General features: G+C 49.6%; 4 protein-coding genes across 4 annotated transcripts; 2 read left to right on the top strand and 2 right to left on the bottom strand.

Annotated features, from left to right (window-relative positions):
* Positions 1–536: 536 nt before the first annotated feature.
* E0L32_005132 (uncharacterized protein) lies at positions 537–2,156 on the bottom strand (the record flags this gene model as incomplete). The annotated part of the gene is made up of 1 exon (XM_031139620.1): positions 537–2,156. One exon carries the CDS (start codon positions 2,154–2,156, stop codon positions 537–539), a length of 1,620 nt encoding a protein of 539 aa, XP_030996448.1.
* A 1,255-nt stretch (positions 2,157–3,411) lies between these two features.
* E0L32_005131 (uncharacterized protein) lies at positions 3,412–3,879 on the top strand (the record flags this gene model as incomplete). The annotated part of the gene is made up of 1 exon (XM_031139619.1): positions 3,412–3,879. One exon carries the CDS (start codon positions 3,412–3,414, stop codon positions 3,877–3,879), a length of 468 nt encoding a protein of 155 aa, XP_030996447.1.
* Positions 3,880–6,337: 2,458 nt separating this feature from the next.
* Positions 6,338–10,148, top strand: E0L32_005130 (uncharacterized protein; the record flags this gene model as incomplete). The annotated part of the gene is made up of 8 exons (XM_031139618.1): positions 6,338–6,501; positions 6,552–6,786; positions 6,843–6,902; positions 6,967–7,278; positions 7,334–7,535; positions 7,596–8,327; positions 8,380–8,700; positions 8,761–10,148. 8 exons carry the CDS (start codon positions 6,338–6,340, stop codon positions 10,146–10,148), a joined length of 3,414 nt encoding a protein of 1,137 aa, XP_030996446.1.
* A 927-nt stretch (positions 10,149–11,075) lies between these two features.
* On the bottom strand, positions 11,076–12,603 carry E0L32_005129 (uncharacterized protein; the record flags this gene model as incomplete). The annotated part of the gene is made up of 3 exons (XM_031139617.1): positions 11,076–11,254; positions 11,309–11,690; positions 11,749–12,603. The coding sequence occupies 3 exons, from the start codon at positions 12,601–12,603 to the stop codon at positions 11,076–11,078; spliced, it is 1,416 nt and encodes a 471-aa protein (XP_030996445.1).
* Positions 12,604–13,037: the final 434 nt, after the last annotated feature.

Here is a 13,037-nt window from a genome sequence, read left to right as displayed (position 1 = left end):
GCGCATGGCATCCACTATCCTGCTCATCATCCGCTCGTGTGGGAAACACAGGGATCCGCAGGCGTGCTCGCTTGGGCTTACCTCTATCAATCCTAGCATGCTCTTGTTTCTTGGAACTAAAACTCTGTTTGCGCAGTTTTGAGCAAGTTTCGGTGGGGGCCCAAGCCTTATTCTGATGTGAGGTGGCCCCATCAGGGCTGCAAGCCACCCACCTCAAAGTCGACTCATGCACATGTTGAACTTGCTCATCGGTGTCGACAGCGAACAGCCCGACGTGATTGCTGACCGCTGGAATACTTGGCGGGACTTTCAGAAGACCAGGCTGTGCGTCTTATTCGCCTACGGCGTTCACAAGCTGATAGGTAGTTCCATCCGAGCTCATTTGCGCGGGTTTCTCTTTTACTTAGGAGTCCGTGAGATGAGAGAAGGTAGGGTATATTGGAAGGATGGGACACCAAAAGTCAAGGTAGGAAGTCAAGTGAGCAGGCTTGATTCCATTCAATTGTCAATCGACAGGACTATCACTCTGCAGACTCTCAAATATCCGCCTCGGCCATGTCCTGCTTGTACCTTTCTATACACCGCTGCCTGCTCTCTTTGAAGTCGACGTGCGGCTTGGGATAGCCCAGCTTCTCAAACTCCTTCTTGTCGAGCCGATGATACGGATCGAAGACAGCCTTACCCTCCACATCCTTCAGCTCCGGCACCCACTTCCGGATATAGTCGCCGTCGGGATCGCACTTCTCGGCCTGCACCACCGGGTTGAACACGGTGTAGCTCGGCTCCCAGCCCTGGTGGTTGTTGCTCAGGTCCCAGTCGACGAGCGTCTCGGCGAAGAAGCGCTCGCCCCTGCGGTAGTCGATGAGCAGGTTCGTGCGCAGGTACGACGCCGTGTTCATGCGCAGCCGGTTGTGCATCCAGCCCTCGTGCCGCAGCTGGCGCATGCCCGCGTCGACAAAGGGCACGCCCGTCGCGCCCTCGCACCACCTGCGCCAGCCTTCCCCGTCGTCCTCCCACCGCACGTAGTCGAACTTGAGGTTGTGCGGCAGGTTCATCGAGTCATGCGGCGTGCCGACGAGCCGCTGCCGGTAGAACTCGCGGAAGACGATCTCGCGCACCCAGCTCGCGATGCCCGCGTCGCCGTCAAAGGTGCCCGGCGCCCTGCCGTCGGCCTCGCTGGCGGCCGAGAGGGCCTCGCGCACCGAGAGCACGCCGGCAGAGAAGTAAGGCGACAGGCGGCTCGAGTTGTCGGCCGCCGGCGTGGAGCGGTTTGTCTTGTAGGTGCTGGCCTTGTTCTTGAGGAAGTCGTCGAGCCTCTTCTTGGCGGCGGCATGGCCGGCGGGCCACAGCTTCCGAAGTCGCTTTCGCTCCTCTTCTGATGCAAAGGGCTTCGACTTGGGGAGAGAGGGTATGCTTGAGTCAAACAGATCCTTGAACTTGGTAGTGACCTCCTTGTCATTTGCTTCGGGTAGGCCTTCGGTGTCGAGAAGTTCTGGCTCCTTTGCGACCTTGTCCAGCCAATGCTTGTAGTACGGCGTGAACACCTTTTGGGGAGTGCCTGCGCCCCCTTTCATGGTCCCGGGCTCCACTACGCTCTGATCATGGAAGAGATGAAATGCAGTGTCCATCCCGTCACTCTCAAGGCGCTCGAACAGGCTGATATCCCGACGCATTTCGTCGACTTCGTACTCGAGATTAGCGAACATGTGGCTGATATTATGCTTTTTCAAAAAATTAAGCATGACGGGCCCTTTGTCACCGCGGCTCTCGGCCGTTAGTATTGCGAGAGGTATGTTCATCTCTTTGAGCTGGCTCTGTAGAAGTCGCAGTGTCTCGAGCGTGAAGTCTACCCGGACTGGCGACGTTCCGTGCCATTCCATATCCTTGGGCGAGAACAAGAAGCAAGTCACTAGAGGGGCGCTGGCCTCCTTTGATTTGCGTGATGCCGCCATGAGGGCGCGGTTATCCTCTGCCCGGAGTTCCTTGCTTCGGAACCAATGGAGGATGGTTCGGGGTTCTTGATCAGCATTCTGCTTGTCCATGTGGTCTAACAACGCCTCATACGGAGTGTGTTGATCTATTTCCTTGGCTTTTTTGGGAGAAGGATGCCTGAGCATGTCATCGGATGACTTTGTACGTTCATGCTTTGGCGCCATGGTGCTGAATTCAAGTGATATTGAGTGAGGTCTACTGGACGCAGTAGGTTTGAGTACTGTCCTCCAAAAGGCCCGAGAATAAGATATGGGGATCAGTCGTACAGAGAATTGTGCTGAGAAGTGAGGCAATGGATGCGTTATCATGTCTATATTGGCTTGCCAACCAATTTTCCAGATCATTAAAAATGACAGGCGGTTATGAGGGAGAGCTGACCATCATTTCTATGACGTGCATATCTCCAGAGTTCAATCGGTGGACACTACCAGGCGATCGCACAGGGCCTGATCTGCTAAACTTCCTAAACCTTCATTACTAGCGTCGATGGGGCTGGTAGATGATGAGGCTAGTCATCAAAGTGTTTTGGGAACGTCCACGACGGATACGACTCATCACTAAACCACGCGACCAAAGCTTGATTCTCACACGGTGACCGCGGCTATTACCCAAGGGAGTACTTCAACTAAGTCTAGTGCATTGGAAGAAATTGCTTTTATACCCTATTACATCTATAGGACGCAGGAAGAAAATGCCAAATGGTGAACTCATGGAGCAAGTCGCTGTATAGCAGATAACAAGAACAGGCATATTTGACCCTGCCACGGTTGTTCTTCTATTTGCAGTTGCAACCTTTGGCAGCTCAAAGTCTACAAATGCAACCCGAGGTGTGTCTCTGGAGAACGCTGGGTTGTTACATGACTGGTCTCGTCACACAGCTTCTAGAAGCTGTGCAGCGAGCGCTTATCAAATACGCAAAGCATGGGCAGAGTAAAAGACAGACTGCATGTGTCCGCAGAATTAAAGCCAGTGCAATATATGACCGCTGACAGCCGTGGATACGGACTTCCTTCTCTCCACCAGACAGTGAGAGCAGTATACAAAGTCGACGCGTTGTCAAGTCTGCTTTGCCGAGTTTTCGCCATGCTTTTGAACAGTCTCAAAGAACCAGAGGTACAGCCATCTATATCGGGCAAGACATACGTTGCGTTACATGCCATTGCATTGGTCATTTTTCCAGAACAGTGACGTAATTTTCATGATACACAGGGCACGATGCTTACTTTCCCCGTCTGGCCTCCATCTCGCGCTGGATAATTGAGGCAGATTAGCTGGCAGCCGATCTGTTGCAAGCATACTTTGCTCTCCTGAACCCTGCAAATCTAGAAAATCACATTGACCGAGCTTATAGACGGCAACGACCACGAACCCAGAACACATTGTTCCTCCGTCAAAGCGCAGGTACGAGAAACAGCCACCATGAGTATCAGCAACTCGAGCCTAGCATGCCCGATTACCAGCAGCAATACCTCCGTTATTGACCACTGGGGCGACTACCCCAGTCCGACGCGAGACCACATGGCCTGCTACGCGCCGTACCTCGCCGGCCGTGAAGGCAAGGAGGTCTCCGACCGGCTGGCGGGATGTTGCAACGGCACTGTCGCGGTCGTGTACGACGACTCGATATCCATGAAGACGCCCGGCTGTTTTTACTACTGCAACGTCACCGCAATGGGCCAGAAGCAGCTTGACACCGCCGAAGGCTTCAACTCCATCGAGAAGTGCCTCTCGATCCTGCCCGATTACTACGGCAACAAGTCTGGCGTGCGCTGCTATCCGCGGGAGAGCAAGCTGTCGAATGCGGTTAGATATATCTCGATAGGCTTCGTGACCAAACTGCTGGGTATTTCGGCGCTGACGCTGAGTGCCCTTGTTAACGGGGTTTGAAGGCGGCGATACGGGATCTAGGAGGACGAGAGAAGAAACTTTGGTTGCATAGGAGATGAAGGCGCGTGAGATCTAAATCCTTCACTTCCTTGACAATTCCACAGGCTCGGGTGGTGGCAGTGAAATGAATACTATTGATAATACACATACATTTCAAAAGCCATGTCTTGATCTCCTTCAGCCCATACATCCTCCACTTCTCGCTTCTGTCGACCTTTAGTTATTGAAACTCATATGATTATGTATACGGCTTCTAAGTTTAGTGTCTCCTTATCATCTTCTAAGGGCAGCCTTCCCCTAACATGAAGGAGAGGTTTCCTCTATGCATAGCATTGCATTAAAGCATTTCTGTTTAATGTTCTGTCCACTTTCAGCAACAGAAGAAGTATTCCATTATCTTTTTTGCCACTCTGCAACTGCACATATCGTTTACTGTCGGTCCTATCTGATAATTGAAATCTAGTCTTGCAGTGCCTATTTAGAGTTGCGCTAGTATGCTTCACTGTCTCTATGATAGCTGCTTGTAAAGCAGGTCGTTCGGATCGCTGGGACCTAGGCGCTTGACCATAACGTCGATACCTTGCCGTTTCTCCCTTGGCACCTGATGCCGCTCATCCAGGTGGCGGCTGATGCGGACACCATTTGGTTTGAGTGCATATCTAATAGGTACAGATAAAGGCTGCTTCGGGGTGGTTCAGATAGAGGCCGAAGGAATGGAGGTATGTCCAGTCAGCTAGCTTTAAAGGTAGATGCTGGTATGGTGCTTGAACAGACCTCTTGTCAAACTATACTCTGAATGAGATAAGAGAGAAGAAAGGGTCGGTATGTATTATGTGGTTGTTCTGCTCCCTGTTGCTCTTCCTGTGTGTGTGTGTGTGTGTGTGTGTGTGTGTGTGTGTCGCGAACTTGACACGAGTGCGTTACACATAACATTAGACTCTACGACGAGGCATGAGAGAAGTTGAGACTGTGAGATGATCAAACCCAATCGGCTTGCCTCTAGGTAAGACCACTAGTTCCAACACAGTACACCCACACAGTTTATACAACACAAGGAACACAATACCCGTGTTCCAAAGTCACAATGGCAGTAAGTTGAGACTGTAATCGATGTATACTTACTGCTGATTCGCATCTCTGAATAGATTTCTTGGAGCCATTTGCATACATCAAGTTCGCCTTTTTTATATTCACTTTGCAGGCCTGGGCAGCAAAGCTCTCGCTTCTTTACCCACCCCCGGAGAGCGCAACCTGCACTTTCCGGGAGTCACATCATCTACATCTCTCATCACAATATCTTCCCAACTTAACCGTCGAACGCAACTTTGGAAGAAGTTGCAAATGTAAGAACCTTCAAACTCATTACATCTCACATATATCAACTGTCCTTGTGATATATTAACGCATAGAAATGAGCTTGGGCTGCTTGCGGAGCTGCGTCAACTATCGAATCTAGCGTAGGGCAAAAGGTCTACTTAGTTGAGCTCAAGCATTCACGGCTGGGGTAGCATGTTGGTATCTATTCGGCAAGGATGAACAGATTTGTCTTCCCGTTATTGGGCTACTTTAAATGAATGATTGACAATGAATATCCTATTGACACATGCATATATCACCTCCGTCATATCTCAGCCTGATAATGAAACAACTCTATACCAATACGAGAGCCAACAACACTGCAACGAATCATGATGGCCTGGTCATTGTTAGCAATTGCGAGCTGTCACGCTTGACCGTGTCAGACGCCTACCCTGTGGACTAGTGATTCAAGAGATGGCATGCCATCATTAATTGACCTTCAGATTAAGGTCATCCGCCATGGGTCCACCCTTGGAACCGTCACCCTTGGCGTACATATTGGACGATATATTCGAGTGGCTTTTGCGAAGATTGCAAGTTGAGGTTGGTTCGGAAACGGGAACCCTGGAACCTGTGCGTATCCGGGAGCGACTTGAGGATTTGGAGGAAAAAGGAAGATGAGATGAGGATGTGACATATTTTAATCCTTCAGAAACAACGCACTTGTCTGTGCACCTTCCTTGCTAATGCAGGCTTGGCGAGAGATGTGGATGGGACGGCAGAGCCACCATATTCAATTGGGTGATGGCTTATCGAGATGGAGAAGACACATGCAAGGGTGTCACATCAGCCAATGGAGATAATGTAAGATATGCAGGTCTCAGCTTGTTTTCAACACGTGTCGATTCATTGGCATAACACGCAGACTGCCCATAGTAGTCGGGCGTAATGTGCTGATTTGTGACGTGCATGCAGGTAAGTGCAGCTAGGGCGGATCCATATTGCGTTCCGATTGGACATTTCTGTTTGCGGTGAGCGATGCCAGGAATGAGATAATGTCGCCAGGGCCGAGTTCCCGCTTCCATCTATTTTTTCTCGAAAAAGCTAGCAACAGTCCCTTGTCATCTCCCATTGTCTGTCTTGCATCTGAACACCAAACATGTCTCATGAGAGCACTAAAGTCGTCTCCATGGTGAGATTACTCGATTCAGCCAGGTATTGGTGGAATGGGAGTGGATCCGAGAACGAGGACTCTCACGACAATGATTCTCCTGACGATTGGGGGTTCAAGGTGATTGCTAATCCTGATGACGCAACTATAGAGTACGTCACGCCCATTTCAACAGATTGGAACTCAACCTCATTGTCTATAGCATCGTTGCCATTCATGGGTTAAACGGACATCGAGATAAGAGTTGGACCGCACCCAATGGAGTCAACTGGCTGAAGGACTTTCTACCAGGATCATTCCCAAAGGCTCGGATCCTGACTTATGGATATGACGCCAGAACCCATGCTTCGACAGCCTTATCTAGTTCAACTTTGAACACGATTGGTCAACACTTTCTCTCGGAATTCTGCCTCTTTCGGGCAGACATCGATAACTGCGTAGGTTATTGAGTATCTTTGCTAACAGCGTGACGTGAGATTGATCTGTTGTATAGACGACGCGTCGACCGGTTATCTTCCTCGCTCACAGTCTTGGAGGATTAGTGTTGAAAAGTGTAAGAGTGTCAATCCATATTCCCTGAATTGCGCGTACAGCAGAGTGACCATTATTTTATTCAGGCACTTTTGCAATCTGAAAACAGGAATCGGCTTCATCTATATTTCCAAAAAGATATGAAGCTATCCACGTACGGCATCGTGTTTTTTGGCACCCCTCATTCTGGCGGTGAAGGGGTGACGCTGGCGCAAATCGGCCTCCAAATCATGTCCGTGTATCAGACTGTAAATGACAAGGTGATTCAGCATCTGGAGCCCCAGTCAGAATGGCTTCGGGATCAGGTCGAGAATTTTAAGAAAATCAGTCCTGATTTCCACATCATTTTCTGCTATGAGGATGTCAAAACCCCGGTCATCGGCGGGAAGACCATGATGGTAACGGCGACCCAAGGACTCAGTTCATGGCTGATTGCTAACGATACTTTGATAGATCGTCCCTTTTTGGTCAGCAGTCGTCAGCGGTGTGGTGAATGTTGAGTCATTGGCTATCAGGAAGAATCACCATACTATGGTGAAATTTGGCGATGCGAACGATAACGATCTGAAGAATATAAAGGTGCATTTGCGAATCATGGAGCAGCAAGCGTCAGCAAAGATTCGCGAGAACTGGGACAAAGAGAACCGAGGGTCAAGTTAGTTTGTGAACTTTGCCATCTAAGCATATTCGATCGGATCACTAATAATAAAGAAAGGTCCAGCCTCGCGCTCCAGCTCACAGACAAGAAAGCACTCCCTGGAACAATGGTTAGATGACCTGAGGAAGACTCCCATTGTCGACATCCCGCGTAGCCTACCCTTAGCTACAAACATGTTTGTCGGCAGAGTTGAGATCTTATCGAGGATTCGTAAGGCTTTGAATAACACTGGTCGGCAAGTTGTGGTCCTTCATGGAACTGCCGGCTCTGGCAAGACGGAACTGGCCCTCAAATATGCCGAACACTATTCCAAAGATTTCAAGTCAATCTTCTGGGTGACTGCATCCACCGCGACTCTTTTGCAACAATCCTTTGGCGCCATCGCACAGGCTATCGTCCGTGCCTACGCCGCTACTATCCCAGCACCCCCTCCACCTTACGGTAAAATCGCGGAGATGATAGGCCTGAAGGGAATCGTCGATGGAGACGGGATCTTACAAGAACAGAGCGGGAACGCAGACATTATTTGCCGGGCAGTTCGAAAATGGCTAGATCATCCGAGTAACGGACCGTGGTTGCTGATTTTCGACAACTATGATCAGCCAGAAGCTTTTCCAATTCGCGAGAGCTTTCCTTCGAATTCTCGTGGAAAAATTCTAGTCACAACTCGTCGTCGTGATCTGGCAAGCTTAGGTCGCGGCATAGAAGTTGAGTCTTGCAATGCCGACGATGCTCTGCAGATCTTCCAGAACAGCTGCCAAAGACATTCCGGGTTCGCTGATTCAGAAAGTAGGGTGTTGTCACCTCAGATTCTAAAGCCCATTTACTAATGCACCAATAGTTGATTTGGCGCGTCAAATCCTCGGGAAATTGGGCAACTCACCGCTGGCGATCGATCATGCTGGTTCCTACATTTTTACGGAACAGGTCTCCTTGCAATTTTACCTCGACGCGTTTGAACGCCAGGTGAGAAAGCTATTCGAGAAGAAACCTCCAGGCTACGTCTCAGAGTACCAACACTCTGTATTTTCTTCCTTCAATCTTTCTTTTGAAGCCATTGAAGAGTCTGCACCTGAAGCCGCCCGGTCCCTGCTCTTCTGTTCGTTCTACGACGCTAGTGACATACCACTAGAAGTTCTCCGCAAGTCTGGGGGATCCAATGGTAAATAGGATACTTTTTCAGTCTTTGCGACCAGTCCACTGATGGGATGGGCCTTAACAGGTGAAAATCTAACAACGACACTATTTTCGCACTCTTTGATAAAGCGAACCTCAGACGATGCTATCGATATCCATCCTCTCATTCATATGTGGTGCCGAGAGAAACTGACCAAATCCGAGAAAGGCAATTATGCTGCTCAAGCATTTCAAAACATCATGACAATCATCCCTATCAGTTCGAATGGGTGGAGCCGATCCAAAGAGGACTGGGCTATGGAACGAAAGGCTATGCCACATGTGGAGCGAGCTAAAGCCTTTGTTATGGAATTCTGTGTCCCGCTGGGAGGAAGACCGGAGCTTCATCGCTCTTTAAGAGATCTTGGTATGATATATCAAACTCACGGAAAGTACAAACAGGCGGAAGAGCTCTACACTTCGGTGCTTGAGGCCCAAGAAATGTCGACACATGACAAGTTCGAGACTGCTCTGACGAAAGACGGTCTCGCCAGGGCCAAATCTATGCAAGACCGAAACGAGGAAGCAGCCGAACTGTTTCAACAGGCCAGACCAGACATTCTTAACCGATTAGGGGCACAATCACTTGAGTATCTCCTTCTGCTGTCCGGGCTTGGTACAGTTCGACAGGATCAGGGCCATCTTGAGGAAGCTGCGGAACTTTACAAGTCAGCCCTAGAGGGACTACGCCAAATACAAGGGGTGACAGGTGTCGAATTTGCTGGAGTAGCGGCTTTCTTGAGCCAGGTGTATAAACTTCAAGGCCGCTTAGGAGAAGCTGAGGATCTGTCTCGTCAAAGTGTTCAGGGTATGCTCAGCCGTTATGGACCGACACATCCAGCAACCATGAAGTGGAAACAAAATCTTGCCATTGTGCTTGAAGAAGCGGGAAAGCTGGCAGAAGCTAGGTCGCTTTTGCAAGAAGTTTTGGAGTTCCGACGAGACACCCTCGGAGAGACTCACCCCAGCACACTACGAACATGGTACAACCTGGCCTGCACTTACTTCGTGGAAGAAGACTTCGAAGAGGCTGAGGCATACTGTATCACATGCCTTGCAGGGCGCAAAAAGGCATACGATAAGGATCATCCAATGATTCTCCGCTCCATGGAACAGCTGGGATCCATTATGTTCAAGACGGGTCGTCTCGAAGAAGCTAAAAAGGAATTGGAGTATGTGAGAGACAAGTTTCTCAATGTCCACAAGGCCACGCCTCTACCCTTCTACAGCTCAATGGAGTGGTTGGCTCAAGTGTACGAGCACACACAGCCCAGACGCGCGGCATCGTTATTCGAGGAAGTTTGCGACGGCTTTGGATCCATCCTAGGCCCGGACCATCCAAAAACACAAGCTGCCAAATCAGCACTGGCAAGCTTGAGAGCTCGTCAACCAGAAGATGAGGGGTTTGTCGAAGACGCAAATATTGAGCAATGAGGGCATAGGACATTCACTAGTTTTGCTTTACTTTTTGCTTACTTAACATGGAGTTCCTTTTTCGATGAACAAACTGGGTTACATATGATGACTCACGAGATCATCAGAAGCTGCCTCCCGGACGCATCTTCGCTTCACAGACGTATGGACCAAAGACTCGTAGCGGTGGATTTAGCGCAGGACGACAACATGGCTGACCCAAGTGGCCGAGAGTGCTGTGCTATTCCCTGAGTAGTTAATATTTGAAATTTCGGTACCCTTCTCAATAGTACTTCGATCTACCAAAGCGATCACTCACGGCCATCAATTGCAACACTGCAATCCGTGAAACTCGCCAGTAGCCCTATTTCCATGGTAGTCTGAGTCAAAGAAAGACAACAATGAACGGAGGGTTTATCTTGAGAAGAAGTAAATGCTATTGACCTAGTCTATGTGATGAGACATAGCGCAGGTAGAACCCGAGCCTATGAGGCGATGGAAATATAGTTCTGCAAGGATGCTTAAATGAAAGAGTGTGTATGTACTTCAATGGAAATGCTTGCTCCGCAGACTCCAGAGTTATTCGAGTGTTTAATGGGCAATGGGTCAACAAGGCTATGATCATGAAGCCGAGCACAACTTACAACGAGGACATTGTTGACCGAGCGTTCTCCCTAGGTGATGAAACCTGTGTTCTCAGTGAAAAAAGCATTCACAAATTTAGGTATAAAACGACTCTCATACAAATATTTAGCAATTGGCTTTTCGGTATTAAATACGTAGTATTCTACTTGGTTTACCAAAAATGAATGTCTCTCTATGTCCATGATGCGATGGCTGATTGCCTTTCCCTCATGCCAATTTACAGCCCTTGTGTGCAACCCACTGATACCTTCCTCATACAAATTCAAATCTGAATAAGGGCGTCTGATATAGACCAATGCCGTGTCATTTGGTCGAGGACTTCCTGTCCTCAGACTTCTTCCTTCCCTCAGACTTCTTGTCCTCAGATTTCTTCTTATCATCAGGTCTTTTCTTTCGCTTGTGTTCCTTTTCCCACCTTTCCTTAGTTTCATCCCTATTCCTTTCAGCCCTCTCAAAACTCTTCTTCATCTCTTTGAGTTCTTCTACAGATTGACATTTGTTAGTCAGTTCAATACTCGACTTGGCGCCAAGCTCACCTTTGGTAAGATTCCGCCGAGGTTGTATCGATGCAGCTACAACAGGTGTAGATTTCTTCGAGCTGGACTTGCGGGATTCCGGCGGTGAGATGATGACATCGTACCCCTCGATAACAAAATCCAAAACCTGGAAGTATTCAACGGACATGGGGCCTGAATTCAATGAACAATGCAATTTCACTACCCCAAAAGTCTTCACCGCAGCACCTCCTACGACTTTGAATTCGGATCCCTTTGAGAAGTCGATGTCATCAGACCGATAACCCAGATCCAGGATCAAGTCTCGGAGGACTAATGAGGCGAATGTATTCCCAGTGTCCCACATGCCTTTTGTGTCGTGCCATTTATGGCCCCCTTTATATTGGAGGCTCACTTCAATATCCTATCTCTAGTTTCAGTCTGTATATTCGCCAGCCACTATGGAAGCGCGAGAAACTCACAGGGGGCATTGAGAATGGGACAGTCGGGTGTTGTTGGCTACCAGGATCATGGGCTGGCTGATGGACAGTTGAGGTCGAGCCTGGCACGGTATAATTGATTGTTTGGAATGCATGACCTTGCATTTGACTCCCTTGAGACAGGGCCTCACGTTGACCATGGGATCCCGCATGGCTCAAGCTCATCCTATCGTATTGGTCTGACAGCTGAGTTTGGTCATCGTGTCTGCCATAGGGTACTGGCGTGCCGGCTGGGCTGACTGCTGGATTTTGGGTTGAGAGATTTCCAGAGGATGAAGCATCCTTACCCTTGCCCTTTCTCTCCCGTGGATCATAGGTCTGCTCCTGGCCAATAGACTGCGGTTGAGTGGTGGTAACATATTGGTTGGTCGCTGGATAGATTGCTGTCAGAGCTGAACTAGGATAATCCTTGGATGGCTCTCGAGTAGTGCCCTTCTTGGAATATGTTGCACCGGATGGTGCTGGGTTATCATAGGTCGTGCTACCATAGCCATAGGCATAATAGGACCCAGTCTGTTGAGGAGTGTCATACTGCCATTGTGGAACCTCATATGTGGAATATCCAGATGGCGAAAAGGTGTAGGAGGGCGGCGAGCCATAGGATTCCTCTGGGATAGTCCTGGCACTGCTGTAAGGATCCAGTCCGTAATGCCCTTGGAATGAATGCGCTTCTGGAGAGACGGGGTCTCTCGACCCATCCGCGTATGATATCGCTTGATACTGGCTGGATGCTTCCGATGAGCGAGGATCTGTCGTTGAATGACCCTTGTGCTTCTTGCCCTGTTTCCTGCTCGCCTCATCTTCATTGCGATCCGATGATCGCGGCACGCTACTCATAATGCCACACCGCCACGGCGATCTTCACAGCATCAAGCCCTATTCACCCACTGAAATGTCACGTTTTGGTCCTTTGAGCGAAGTGTCACCCAGAGATTTCGATGAGGCCGACCGTGCAGTCTCATTCAAGAATCAGTAATGGCCTGAGGAGACTTGCTCCTGTGCTTTTATCCGGGGCGGGCAGCAAAGAGCCTCTCCAGGCTGCGACACACACCCAAGGAGGGTGGACGCTGTGAGACTGCGACGTGGGCAGATGTCAATGGTTTCGCTTGCAGCGGCTGGCATTCTGATAGGCAGATTTCATGCCACACCTGCATCCCTGTCGGGTGGTTGGATGGGAAAACGTGAGGGGTACACCTTTCAAGAGTGAGGCGGCACGGCATGTGAACGTGTGGCAGGCGAGACACACCACCCATTCCGTGGCATGTCATCAA

This window comes from Thyridium curvatum (assembly GCF_004353045.1).
Source record: "Thyridium curvatum strain D216 chromosome Unknown NODE_26_length_443329_cov_82.569921, whole genome shotgun sequence".
NCBI lineage: Eukaryota > Fungi > Ascomycota > Sordariomycetes > Thyridiales > Thyridiaceae > Thyridium > Thyridium curvatum.
The sequence above is the reverse complement of the archived record's forward strand: the minus strand, read 5'-3'. Positions and strand labels throughout refer to the sequence as shown.